This window comes from Choloepus didactylus, chromosome 20 (genome assembly GCF_015220235.1).
Source record: "Choloepus didactylus isolate mChoDid1 chromosome 20, mChoDid1.pri, whole genome shotgun sequence".
Taxonomy (NCBI): Eukaryota; Metazoa; Chordata; class Mammalia; order Pilosa; family Megalonychidae; genus Choloepus; species Choloepus didactylus.
Window position 1 is genome coordinate 60,071,127 of NC_051326.1, and position 12,821 is coordinate 60,083,947.

At 44.5% G+C, this 12,821-nt stretch overlaps 1 protein-coding gene across 4 annotated transcripts in view; it reads left to right on the plus strand.

Annotated features, from left to right (window-relative positions):
* Nucleotides 1-768: 768 nt before the first annotated feature.
* Nucleotides 769-12,821, plus strand: part of ATP6V1C2 (ATPase H+ transporting V1 subunit C2) — a 63,394-nt gene continuing 51,341 nt past the window's right edge. The window contains exons 1-3 of one of the 4 annotated variants that reach the window (XM_037812580.1): nucleotides 769-1,398; nucleotides 2,299-2,453; nucleotides 4,321-4,388. In XM_037812580.1, the coding sequence (XP_037668508.1) occupies nucleotides 2,325-2,453; nucleotides 4,321-4,388 (197 nt within the window). In that variant the 5' untranslated portion in view covers nucleotides 769-1,398; nucleotides 2,299-2,324. The remainder of the gene's footprint in view (nucleotides 1,399-2,298; nucleotides 2,454-4,320; nucleotides 4,389-12,821) is intronic. The other 3 variants (XM_037812582.1, XM_037812581.1, XM_037812583.1) reach the window with 3 other exon arrangements.

Below are 12,821 nucleotides of genomic sequence, written 5' to 3' on the forward strand. Positions count from 1 at the left end.
ACCACTGCAAACATTGTTTACAGAAAAGGATGCGGAAGTTTCCTCCTTTTCTCTACAGAAAAACGTATTCTCAAAGATTTCTTTCATTTTTAACATTCACGCGTTAATTTCTGCCCCCCCCCCTTTATATCAAACGACAATGATCACGAAGTCACATCAAGATACTAGTACCATAAACTTTAACGCCCGTGGCGATTGTGCGTTTTCAGCCCTGATCAGAACGTCTCCTACATTTTGGAAGGGGGTCGGGGTTAGGGTGAGACGGAGGAGGAGGGCGGCCGACGGTTTCCGTTGCAACCTGGGGCAGGCTCACCCCCACATCCACAAGAAAAGATTTGTTCCTCTACCCAGGTGTGTGTTCCAAAACATATGGGACCCTGGATCATTGCTCTCCATAGTTTAGACCTGTCTTTTTCGCACCAGACTTGAGCACACCTGGAAACCGGTGATGCCCCCGAGATGCGGTGCACCGCCACTGTTTAAAAAAGCGAGCGTCTGCGGGTAGGGGTGGCCCGGGCGCGGAGCAGGGGCAGGAGGACGCACGGGTGGTGGGCGGGGTTGTCCCACGCCTGGAATCCTGCCTCTCGGTTGGCCTCAAGTTAGGTGGCTTGACGTCTTGTTCCGCTTTGCCAAATCGTGGGCCTGGGGACCCTGTCCCGTGCTCCCCAGAATCCCCGCGGAGGGCCCAGCCCACGCTCGCAGGGGCCCAGGACACCTTTGCCCCAACCTGCCCTGCAATCGTCCACCTTTTCCCGCTCGCTCCGTGCCAGGTGCCCCCAGCCCGGGATCCCCGGGTATCCCAGGCGCCGCAGCCCCCTGGCCCCGGCCTCCCCCGGCCTCCCGGTCCCCCGACCGGGGCGGGCGCGAGGCCCGGAGGCGCGCGGTGGCCGCGCGGCCCGATATGCAAATATCCCGCGGGCGGGGACCGGCGGGCCGCCTCCTTGGTGGCTCGGGATAAAGTGACCGGGCGGGGCGTGCGGGTGCCGCAGAAGCCGCCGCCTCCCGGGAGCCGGCCGTGCGCGCCCGCCTAGCGCCCCCCGCCGCGCCCGCGCCGCCCGCGGAAGCCCCCGCGCCCCGCCGCGCCCGGAGCCGGGTCGTGCCCCGCGCCGACCTCGGCCCGCGCCTCCGCCGCTCCGGGTAAGGACGCCAGACGGTGGGGGAGGGCGGCCGCGCGACGCCACCCGCATCCCTTTTCGTCCCGGCTTCTCCTCCACGTCGAGACGCGCCTTCCTTGTCCCCACTCCCGGGCTGGGGACGTGGGGCGCCGGCAGCGCGCGCAGAGCCTGCGCCTCGGCTGTGCGCCACCTGACTCCGGATAGGCGGCATCTCCCCCGGTTCTGAGAAGCGCCAGCCTGTCCCGAGGCCATCAGCGGTCAAGATCGAGAGGAACTGTGTTTGGTACGCGCAGGGTTAGGAGGAACTAAGATTATTTTGGATTAGAGTGAGATTGGGAGTGGAAAAGGGAAAGTTTCCATAAAGGATTTCTTTTTCTTAAGAGGTTATTAGCCTGCTTTTCCCCCGCGCCATCCAGAGACGCGTTGGGGAGGCGGTGGAAAGGAGGGATGTGCAGAAGCTGAGGGGAGAAGGGTGTGTGGGTGGGAGCGTACACGTTTGAATGAGCAGAACTGATTAGACTTCGAGGATCAGAAGCGCTGAACAGAACCTGCTTGCCAGCCCCTGTAACTGCGAAGTGGTTGTCCCCAGTGCGGTGGAAAGGAAGACTTTAATAAAGAAAAAAGGGAAATAAAACGATCCCTTCTTTTGAAGTCTGTTTTTTAAAGCTAGCACCAATCTCAAGTTTGGTCAATTAAGAGCGGGAGTTTGCCCTTTGCAGCCTGTTGTGAAAGTCCCTTCCTTTTTCTCTTTCCTTTCTCCACTCCCATCCACCATCCCAGAAGATGCATTGTGGAAAGAGGAAAAGATTGATTCAAAATTTATCATTCCCCATTTTATGCTCTCAGGTTTGGGGCTTTCACTGGAATGGAGAGGAGCCCCGCACCTCCCCCCCTTCTCCTCCTTAAAACCAGCCAGAACCACCCTGGGGATGGAGGATCCTTGGGAATCTCTCCTTCACTTCATGAAGACCTGAGGGTGTCCCAAATTGAGATAAGCCCATCGTAGACACGCCCTTTGCTTTGCCCAAAAAGGTGTCCTTGTAGCTTGAACCGGAAGGGCAAAGAGGCCAAAGAATGGGAAAGGTGTCAGGTCCTTGAGTGGGTTACTTTATGAGGGGGTGGTGAAAAAGTAGAGCTATTTCCCACCTCTCATGTTTGTGTATGTTTGTGTTGCTTCTGTCAGTAACTGGATAAAGGAAGACTGGAAGCATGTCAGAGTTTTGGTTAATCTCTGCTCCTGGTGATAAGGAAAATCTGCAAGCTCTGGAGAGGATGAATACAGTAACCTCCAAGTCCAACCTGTCATATAATACCAAATTTGCTATTCCCGACTTCAAGGTAAAATTCCTGGGAAGAGGAAGGTGGTGTTAGGTGGGAGTGGGGTGGGATGGGGAAGGAGCAGAAATTGCTGTCTCAGGGAGTGTCCTCTGGGAAAACAAGGAAAAGGTATTAGGGCAAAGGCAGGACCTCTGAGGCTTAGCCTGGGGTTGAGGATGGAGAGTGGGCGTGGGGGAGAGGCGTCTGTGGACTGGATGGGATTGCACACGATAGCCCCCAATTAATTGTGGTCCGGGTAGACTTGGAGCCACCGTGGAGAATGAGCAGGGGGGAAGGTCGTGGGTAGCAGTGTCTAGTGCTTCCCAAAGTGGGAAAGGTGTTTACCTACTTGCATCCTCCTAAGTCATCCTTGGGATCCTCCTGTTTTGTCTTCAACTTCTCAGAAGACCAACACTATAGTTTAGATGTGAAAGCTTGGAGGATTCAGCCTTCAGGGTCCTCTTCATCTGGAGGTGGGGGAGGAGGAAATCCAGGATCCTTTTGGTTTTGCTAGAGGGGAAAGGAGGGGATTTGAGAATAATTGAGTGGGTGGCACAAAAGAGGCTTGAGTAATGCAGGAGAATCTGAGGGCTCTTGTAGTGGAGAAAAAAGTTAAAATAAAACACATCTTAAAGAGGAGCAAAATATGTACACTTAAAAAAATTTTTTTTAACTCCAAAAAGAGTAGTAGACATTTTGCAGTGCAGAAAGATGGTAGATTTCCCAGGGAAGAAGAAAGTAAATCATTCTTTGGCTAGCTCCATTGTGATGTACGCTGTGGGTGCTGGAGAGATGGTGCTGGTGACCCAGAGACGTCTCTTCTAGCAGCTTGCCCTATCACCCCATGCTCTTTCAAACTTTAGTTTGCACCTTTGCCAGAAAAGCTGTACCGTCAGCTTCCTTGGTTGGGTGGTGGTGCTAGTAAACAGTGCTAGCATTTGTCAAGCAAGCGCTTTAAATGCTTCATCTTGAATCTTCTCAGCTCCCACGTTATAGATCAGGACGCAGGCTGAGGGAGGTTCCTTGATTGCTAGTGGGGGGTAGAAATGGTGAGTGGGAGCACTGGGGTTTGGACCTGGGTCTTGCTGACTTTCAGACCTGCCCCTGTTTGTCTAGTGAAAGATGGTGTCAAGATTGATAAACTCAGAATCCACTCATCATTTATCCCTTACCACTGTGCTAGTCTCCAGAGGATCCAAAGATGAAAAAAAGACATGACACCTTCCCAAAGGGGCTTAAAATCCAGTTAAGTTGCTTGAAAAGAAGCAACTTCACTTACTCGAGACATCCAGGCCTCATGATTTCCCAATTATTTTTTAATGCCTGGTTGGTGGTTGATCACATGATCACAAGCCTTTTCCTTCTGGTTCTGGGAATAAACCTTTGGATACTATTTGACATTGTAGTAATTTCCACATTAAGAACTAGATCATTCTAATTAATCTGAAAAGAACCTCCATGAGTGATGAAGGGGAAGGAAATGCCTTCTCCCGTTCATCAGAGGAAGGGATTGGTGGAGTACCTTGCAGAAAGAAGGCTTTTAGAAATGATAACTTCTGCATCTTGCCTTCTGGTCTGTCTCTTTCTCAGCTGTGGAGATTAAACGCATAAATAGCAGAGCACCATTCTAAGAAGAAAGTGAGCTGAGATCAGGCCATGACATAATAGCCCTTCCTTCCTAGGGCAGTTTGTCCTGGGTGGGGGAAAGATCCCACTCCAAAATCCACTGGTTTCTGTTAAGAGATCTTTCCAGTTTCCAGTTTGGCCATCGAGCAAGTGCAACCAGCTCAAGCTGGAAGCTGCAAATTCCCTGCACCACTATTTGAATGGCAGTGGGGCTTCTCAGCCCTAAGTGTGTGTCCTTCTAACTGCCCTGTGATCTTTCTAGGTAGGAACCCTGGATTCCCTCGTTGGTCTGTCTGATGAGTTGGGGAAACTCGATACTTTTGCTGAAAGGTAAAATATTTCTTATTTACTACATACAAGTGAGTCTTGACGTTGTTGTCAGAGAACACTGTTCTTGCTATGGCCGAACCCAAACGTGTCTAAACCCGGTCCTAGGAGTCAGCTGAAGGAGGCAGGGTAGGCTCTTGATCAGCTGCTCGAAGAGGCCCGGGGCTGCCTGGTCAGCAGGGACCTGCTTGGGAGTTTTGTGTGCTGGAGGCGGCATTTTTTAGGTGGCTGCCTTCAAAATGAAGACGACAATAGAAGAAAGTGCTGAAAAACTTAGAAAAATTTAATTAGTTTTGTTTTTTTCCCTCCAAGGCTTACAAATTTTTTTTTTTTTATCTTTTAGTAATATATGACATGGTAAAAACTTCAAACCATGAAAGGAAATGTGTACAGTGAAAATTGTTTTTCTCCCACCTGTCTACCTCTTTCCTGTCCTCCTGGTCCCCCGTTTCCCTCCTTTTGGGGCAATGTTATTATCAGTTTCTAGAGCCTTCTAGACATAGCCTAAACATATATAAGTAAATATGACTATTCTTAAAAATAATTTTACACCAACGGTAGCAGATGTTCTGTACTTTGTTTTTTTTCACTTGATCATATATTGTAGAGATGGTTTCACGTCAATCCATAATTGCATATGCTTTTTTACAGGCTGCATTACTTTGAATAGATGTACATACTTTATTTGAACTTTGTTTCTATTGATGGACATTTTTTTTTCTTTTTTAAACCAACATAGTTTATTTGTGCTCTTTTTTCCAGACCTTATGGCATAGCAAGTATTAAAATTGAATATACAAATTTATTTATTCAATAAAAGCAGATTTTTTCCGCTTTATATTTTGGGGTCTCTATAAGATTTTTTTTTGTTTTTTTTTTTCATTTTTATTGAGATTGTTCAGATACCATACAATTATCCAAAGATCCAAAGTGTACAATCACTTGCCCCTGGGTACCCTCATACAGCTGTGCATCCATCACACTTAATTTTTGTTCAATTTTTAGAAACTTTTCATTACTCCAGACAAGAAATAAAGTGAAAGATGAAAAAAGAAAAAAAGAAAAGGAAACTCTAATCCTCCCCTATCCCTAACCAACCCCCTCAATTGTTGACTCGTAGTATTGATATAGTACATTTGTTACTGTTTATGAAAAAATGTTGAACTACTACTAACTGTAGTATATAGTTTGTAATAGGTATATAGTTCTTCCCTATATGCCCCTCTATTATTAACTTCTAATTGTATTGTCATACATTTGTTCTGGTTCATGGAAGCGATTTCTAGTACAAATACAGTTGATCATGGACATTGCCCACCATAGGATTCAGTTTCATACATTCCCATCTTTTGACCTCCAGCTTTCCTTCTGGTGACATATATGACTCTGAGCTTCCCCTTTCCACCTCATTCACACACCATTCGGTGCTGTTAGTTATTCTCACATCTTGCTACCAACACCCCTGTTCATTTCCAAACATTTAAGTTCATCCTAATTGAACATTCTGCTATACTAAGCAACCACTCCCCATTCTTAAGCCTCATCCTATATCTTGGTACCTTATATTTCATGTCTATGAGTTTACATGTTGTAACTAGTTCCCATCAGTGAGACCCTGCAATAACTGTCCTAATGTGTCTGGCTCACCCCACTCAGTACATTGCCCTCGAGGTTTTGTAATCAACCCATTTTTTTTTAATATGGTTTTGTTCACTCACCATACATTCCATCCCAAGTATCTATTGATGGACATTTAAGTTGCTCTAGACTTTTGTGGTTATAAGCAGTGCTGTAATAACTGTCCTTTTTCATACTTCTTTATAAACCCGTAGGAGAAAGATAAATAAGAGTGGAATTGTGGGGTCAAAGAGTTACCTGCATTTCCAATTGTACAAATTAACCCTCTAAGAAGTTGTTCCCATTTATACTCCCACCAAAAGTGTGTAAGGATTTTTTTAGAATCTTGAAATTACATTATATTTTCTTCAAAAATGACTGCAAATCTGGTACATAGTTATTGGAAAACATTTGGATAACATAGAAAAGCATGAAAAAGAAACTACAAATCACCCAGAATTGTGCCAGAGATTACCGCTGTTATGATTTTGCTATTTCTGTATCCAATATTTTTATGTGTAAATATTATTTATGCATACATATATTAAGAAAAATGAGATCACATTATGTGTATTATTTTGGAACTTGCTTTCCCTTCATATCTTGAACTTTTCATCTTACCAATAACTATTCCAGTGTAGTACAGATTTGCCGTAATTTATCTGTTAGGCAGTTTATTTTTTTAACATTTTATTTGGAATTGCCTTCAAACTTACAAGACAATTATAAAAATAATACACACCCTGTATAGAGAACTCTAACCCCTCAGATATCCAGATCCACCAATTTTAACATTTTGCCCCATTTGTTGAATCAGTTTCTCTCCACACCCCCATTCATTTACTGAACACTTGAGTGAGTGTAGGTTGTATATGTCATGCTCCTTGAACACTTATTACTGCCATGTACATTTCCTAAGAAAAAGGATATTCACTTACGTAACCACTTTAAGTGTAGTTATCAGGTTCAGGAAGTTTAACCTTGATACGAAGTTTACAGTCCATATTCCAAATTTTTCACATGTCCTAATAATGTCCCTTTAAGCCTTTTCTCCTCCCTTGTTAGATCCATTCAGGATCATATATTGCATTTAATTGTCATTGTCTCTTTAGTTGCTCTTTCTTTTTTTCTTTCACTTGTGGGAACACATATACATCATAAACGTTCTCATCTCAACCACTCCCAAACATTCCATTCAATGGGATTAATCATATTTACAACATTGTGGATCCATCATCACCTTCCATTACTAAACTTTTCCATCTTCCCAAACAGAAACCCTAGACCCATTAAGCATTAACTTCCCATCCCCCTGTCCCTACTCCTGATAACCTGTATTCTAATTTTGGTCTCCACAAGGTTGCATATTCTCCAATATTTTCTTTGTAGTTACCATGGGGCTTAAATTTAACATCCTAAATTGATAACAGTCTCCTTTGCTTTGGTACCAGGTTAACTTCAATAATATATATAAACTATCTTCCTATACCCCTCTGTCCCCGCAGCTTTATGTAGTTCTTGTCACAAATTACATGTTCATACATTATGAGTTCCAAACCACTGATTTCTCATTACATTTTATGCATTTGCCTATTAGATCCTGTTGGAAATAAAAAGTGGAGTTACAGACCAAAAATGCAGTAGAACTGGCATTTATATTTATCTATTTCTTTACTCTCACTGAAGATCTTTATTTCTTCATGTGGCTTCAATTCTTTTTTGTGATGAACTCCCTCAGCTTTTGTTCATCTGGGAATGTCTTAATCTCTCCTTCATTTCTGAAAGCAGTTTTGCTGGAGACAGAATTCTTGGTTGGCAATTTTTTGCTTTCAGCACTTTAAATATGTCATCCTCCTGCCTTCTTGCTTCCATGGTTTCCAATGAGAAATCAGCATTTAGTCCTATTGGGGCTCCCTTGTACGTCTGTCTTTCAGCTTTCAGAATTCTCTCTTCATCTTTGGCATTTGACAGTTTGATTATAATATGCCATGATTTGATATATTTGGGTTTATTCTGTTTGGAGTTTGAGTGTCTTGGATATATATTCATGTCTTGCACTAAATTTGAGAAGTTTCCAGACATTATTTCTTTGAATATTCTCTCTGCCTCTTTCTTTCTTCTTCTAGACTCCTGAAATATATTTGTATGTTTGATGGTGTCCCACAGGTTCCTTAGGCTCTGTTCGTGTCTCTGCTCTTCCGACTGGATAATTTCAATTGTCTTATCTCGAAGTTCACTGACTCTTCTGCCAGCTCCAGTCTGCTGTTGAACCCTTCTAGGGAATTTTTAATTTCTGTTACTGTGGCCATTAGCTCTGTTTGGTTCCTTTTCATATTTCTATCTCTTTATTGATATTCTCTTTGAGTTCATCTGTCATTTTCCCGATTTCCATTTTCTTTGTCCGTGTTTTCCTTTAGCCACTTGAGCATATTTAGGACCATTTTTAAAAATGTCTTTGTCTGGTGTGTCCCAGGTTTGGTCTTCCTCATTGATGGTTTCTAATGCTGTAGTCTTCTCCTTTGCCTGGGCCATCGCTTCCGGTATCTTTGTGTATTTTATAATCTTTTGCTGAAACCTGGACATTTTGCTATTTTAATGTTTTTTCACTGAAATTTAGATTCTGAGGCATTGGTTTCTTAAGCTTGTATCTGGCTAGTGTCATGACAGCTTTCCTTGAATGACGGGACCTAATAAAAAAAAAAAAAAGAAGGAAGGAAGAAAACACCCTTCCTAGTCTTTGAAGATTGACCTGTGCAGGTGCACCTTTTCAGGGTTAATCTAGTTTCAAGACCAGCTCCAGGCCCAAGCATGGGGGCCTTCCTGCGCCTTTCAGCCCATGTGGCTTGTCTTGGTCATGTGTGTGTGGGCCTCGGAATTCCTCTGTTTACACACGGTAGGAATGTCCCCTCTTCCTTAGGAAACAATTTCCTTACTGTCCCTGGCACTGCACTCTGTGTCCTACAGCCAGCAATCCCTTGCCCCAGGCGGCCACTTCACTTCTCTCCCACGGCGTTCTGGAGGAGAGCTCTGTGAACCGCCTTTGCCTTCTACGTGCAGGGCAGGTTCTGGGAGAGCAAGGCCCTCAGGCCACCAGCGGACGACTGGGCCAGACACACTGCCCCCAGGACATGCACCAGGGTTGCTGTGCTACCTCCTGTACTGGGATCTGCACAGGGAGCACGGGGTCAGGCTGTTCAGGGTGCCACAGAATCCTACCTCTTCTAAGTAGCTTTATCTTGATTCCACACTCATCCTGTTACTGCAATCGTTTAACTGTTTCTGGAGCTTTGGGAAAGATGTTACTGCCAGTTCTTGGCTTCTGAGGGGGGATGGAGCCCTGCAGTGTCACCTGTTACATAACCTTTTAAGAACCCACATTCTATTTCTATTAGGTAGTTTTAAAATAATTATAGATGAAAAACTGTTGTTTAGCAAGTATTTTCACTAGATTAAGGAATAAATAGAAGTGTGGTGGACGTGGAAACATCTGGGGAGCCCCCGGGACTCAACTGCATCACCAGGACGCAGACTTTGGACTGCTTGTTTGCACTGCTTCCCTCGGGGGTTCCAAAGGGGCAGAGTCTGTGGATACTGGCTCTTTTCACTTTCCAGTGGAACAGTGATATATGGCCGCAACTGTCCTTTCTAATGAATTTTGGTGGAAAATGCATAGTTAGCAGTTCTAATCTGCATGTCGATACTATGGGCTAGATGGAAGTTGGGTTCTCTCTGTTCTTGTTGCCATTCCCCTACCGATTTCCAAGAAGAACCAGAATCCTTTGTTACTAGCATTTTGCTACATGTGGGATGGTGGACTAACCACGTAAAGGCAGCTCTAGTCAGCATGTAGTTTGCAGCTTGCAGTCTTTGAGAAAGAAAACTAACCTTTTGTTTTCTGATCTGTAAAACGGGATGATACCAACCATCTCTTCCTGGGAAGAATTAAGGGGAGGAAAATAACGTTAAATCCCGGGATATGTCCTATGAAAAAGTAACATCGAAGAAAAAGTTGTCAGCACCTTCTAGGGTGAAATTACGGGTAGTTTGATACCTAGGGTGTCAGCTCCTTTCGTAGGCTGCTCTGTACCACAGAGGTGAGACCCAAGGCGCCGCGGAGGTCCCCGCTGCCCTAAGCTGCCCATCTCGGGGCGCCTCGACAAACCAGAGCGTGAGACTGTCCTCTTAAGATATGCTGGCTTAGAAGCATGAATTCTTCTGATGCCCACTGCAGAAACAGCAGCTATGCAGCATTTTGTCTAGACTGTTGTTGCTATCAGTTATGGTCTGCCCTTTAACCTCTTCCCTTTAATCTCTTTTTTGTTCACCAAAGCCCCTCTCTAGCTCTAAAATTCTATCTATGATCTTGGACTATTGTTGTTTCTACTTTGGTTTCTTTTTTTGTTTGCTTCTTGCTTTTTTCAATCAACATTCATGTTTTTTTCTGTACTTATTTGTCACCCAAGTTGCTTGTGACGGTGCTGAAGCCTGTGTTTAAAAAATATATGCAAATGTGTAAGCAAACAAGGCTATGGCTATAATTTTGAAACAGATAGGACCTATATAAATTAATTTAAAAAAAAAAAACAAAACAGGAGGGGCTGGAGTGTGGTAAGAATGAAAAATCACTGTATTGTTTTCTTTTTCCTTATCAGTATGTTTTAAAGAGCTGTCCTATGGGGGAAGAACAAAAATGGTGTGTTCTGAGGACCCCAAAATTCTTATTTCTAGTGTTTGTCTATTCTAGGGGCCAATATGTCCCTGGCTTGGGAGTTAATACTGGAGCTTGGGGTAAAATAATGGGATATATGACTAAAACACGGAGACCAACTTCAGGTCTTTGAAATGTCCTACCTGCTTCTTTGAAAAGAACTCAAGTGTTGTGAGATAAATAAATGCTAGCTGGGTGTGTAACCCCAGCAGCAGAAACCTGTCAGCACTGCTTCTGGCCAGGAGAACAGAGACGGGACAAGAGTTTTCAAGGTGTATTGTTTCCATATCCTTTTATTATTTATTTACTCAGGGCTCTAGAGTGTTTTTCCACGTAGCTGGAAGGCAGCTTTTGCTTACTGGAGCTTTCCCTTTATTTTTGATTTATTTCCTCTGTTAATTTATTCTTTCTTTACATGTAATATGAAATCAAATAATTTCATCTTTAAAAAAGTCCTCCCCCTCCTTTTTTTTTTTTTTTTATTTAAATGTTTGAGTCCTTCCCAGTGCCTTAGCTTGTTTTGCAGTGCTGGTCCAAATACTGCATTTTTGCAGGCACTTGGGCATTTGGCTACAGTACATGGTGACTGTCACTTGCCCCTGAGTGCTTTCCCTGTTTTGTGGAACGGCTGGTGGCTTTTTCTTTACTCACGTGGCTCCTGAAGTTGGCCACCGGTTGGCTGATCAAAGATCGCATGTCTCGGTGTGGGCAACTGTTTAGTGATGAAAGTGAGTCTATTCTTCTCGGCATTCTAAAGAGAAGCAAAATATCATTTAAAAAAACAGTTACCCAAGCCTATCTTCTCTGTTAGTGCAGGAATATCAGATTAAGATTATTTGGATGGCATGTCATTGAGTCATTGAACAAATAGCCATTGAATGTCTCTTGAGGCTCTGTACTGTTCTGGGTTCCTCAAAACTGCCTGGCAGTCCTACTCTGTGTCTCTGGCAGCCCACTGTGTGTCTTTGGCAGCCCACCGCTCTCCCGCATCCTGCAATGTCTATTGCAAACCTTCTCCACTCTCCATCCTTCAATTCACCCCTGTTGGCTCCTGCTCCTCCCACACAGCTCCCTGACTCTCTTCCCTGACCTTCTCCCTGCCCCCATGCCCTTCAATCTACCAATCTGCCCTCTTCTAGCCTGGCTACCACTTCTCCGTGGTGACTTTTACATTTTCTTTGATATCCCCTCTCCCCAGCTAGACTGTAAACTCCACAAGGCCAGACTTTGCTCCCAGTTAGATCCCCATAGGTCAGCATCATAGGTCCTAATGACAGACGGAATGAATATGTAGAAGAAAGAATCCTGGAATATTAGTGCTGGGCAGGCTCTGTGAGAGCTAATCCAGCCCCTGCGTGATCCAAATGGGGAAGCACTTGGAACAGCTCTGAGCCCCCAGGACAGAGTCAGCTCTGAGAAAGAGCTGGTGGGCAAGGGGGAGGGGTGTTTTATGGAATGGCTGGTGGCTTTTTCTTTACCCACATGGCTCACGCAGTTCCCCGTCCTGTAGGTAACCTTTATTAGGGTTTTGTGTTTTTCCTTCTGTTGTCAAAACAAAACAAACGAAAACAATCAAACACGTATATTCATGATCTGGCTGAAATATTTACAAAACTTAAAGACCTTTTGAGATCCCCACTGTTCTAGCTTGCTAATGCTGCTGGAATACAAAACACCAGAAATGGATTGACTTTTATAAAAGGGGGTTTATTTGGTTACACAGTTACAGTCTTAAGGCCATAAAGTGTCCAAGGTAACACATCAGCAATCGGGTACCTTCACTGGAGGATGGCCAACGGTGTCTGGAAAACCTCTGTTGGCTGGGAAGGCACGTGGCTGGCATCTTCTCTGGACTTCTGGTTTCAAAATGGCTTTCTCCCAAGACGTTCCTCTCTAGGCTTCAGCTCCTCAAAAATGTCACTCTTAGTTGCTCTTGGGGCATTTGTCCTCTTTAGCTTCTCCAGAGCAAGTCTGCTTTCAACGGCTGTCTTCAAACTGTCTCTCATCTGCAGCTCCTCTCTCAGCTCCTGTGCGTTCTTCAAAGTGTTGCTCTTGGCTGTAACAAGCTCGCTCCTTCTGTCTGAGCTTATATAGTGCTCTAGTAAACTAAT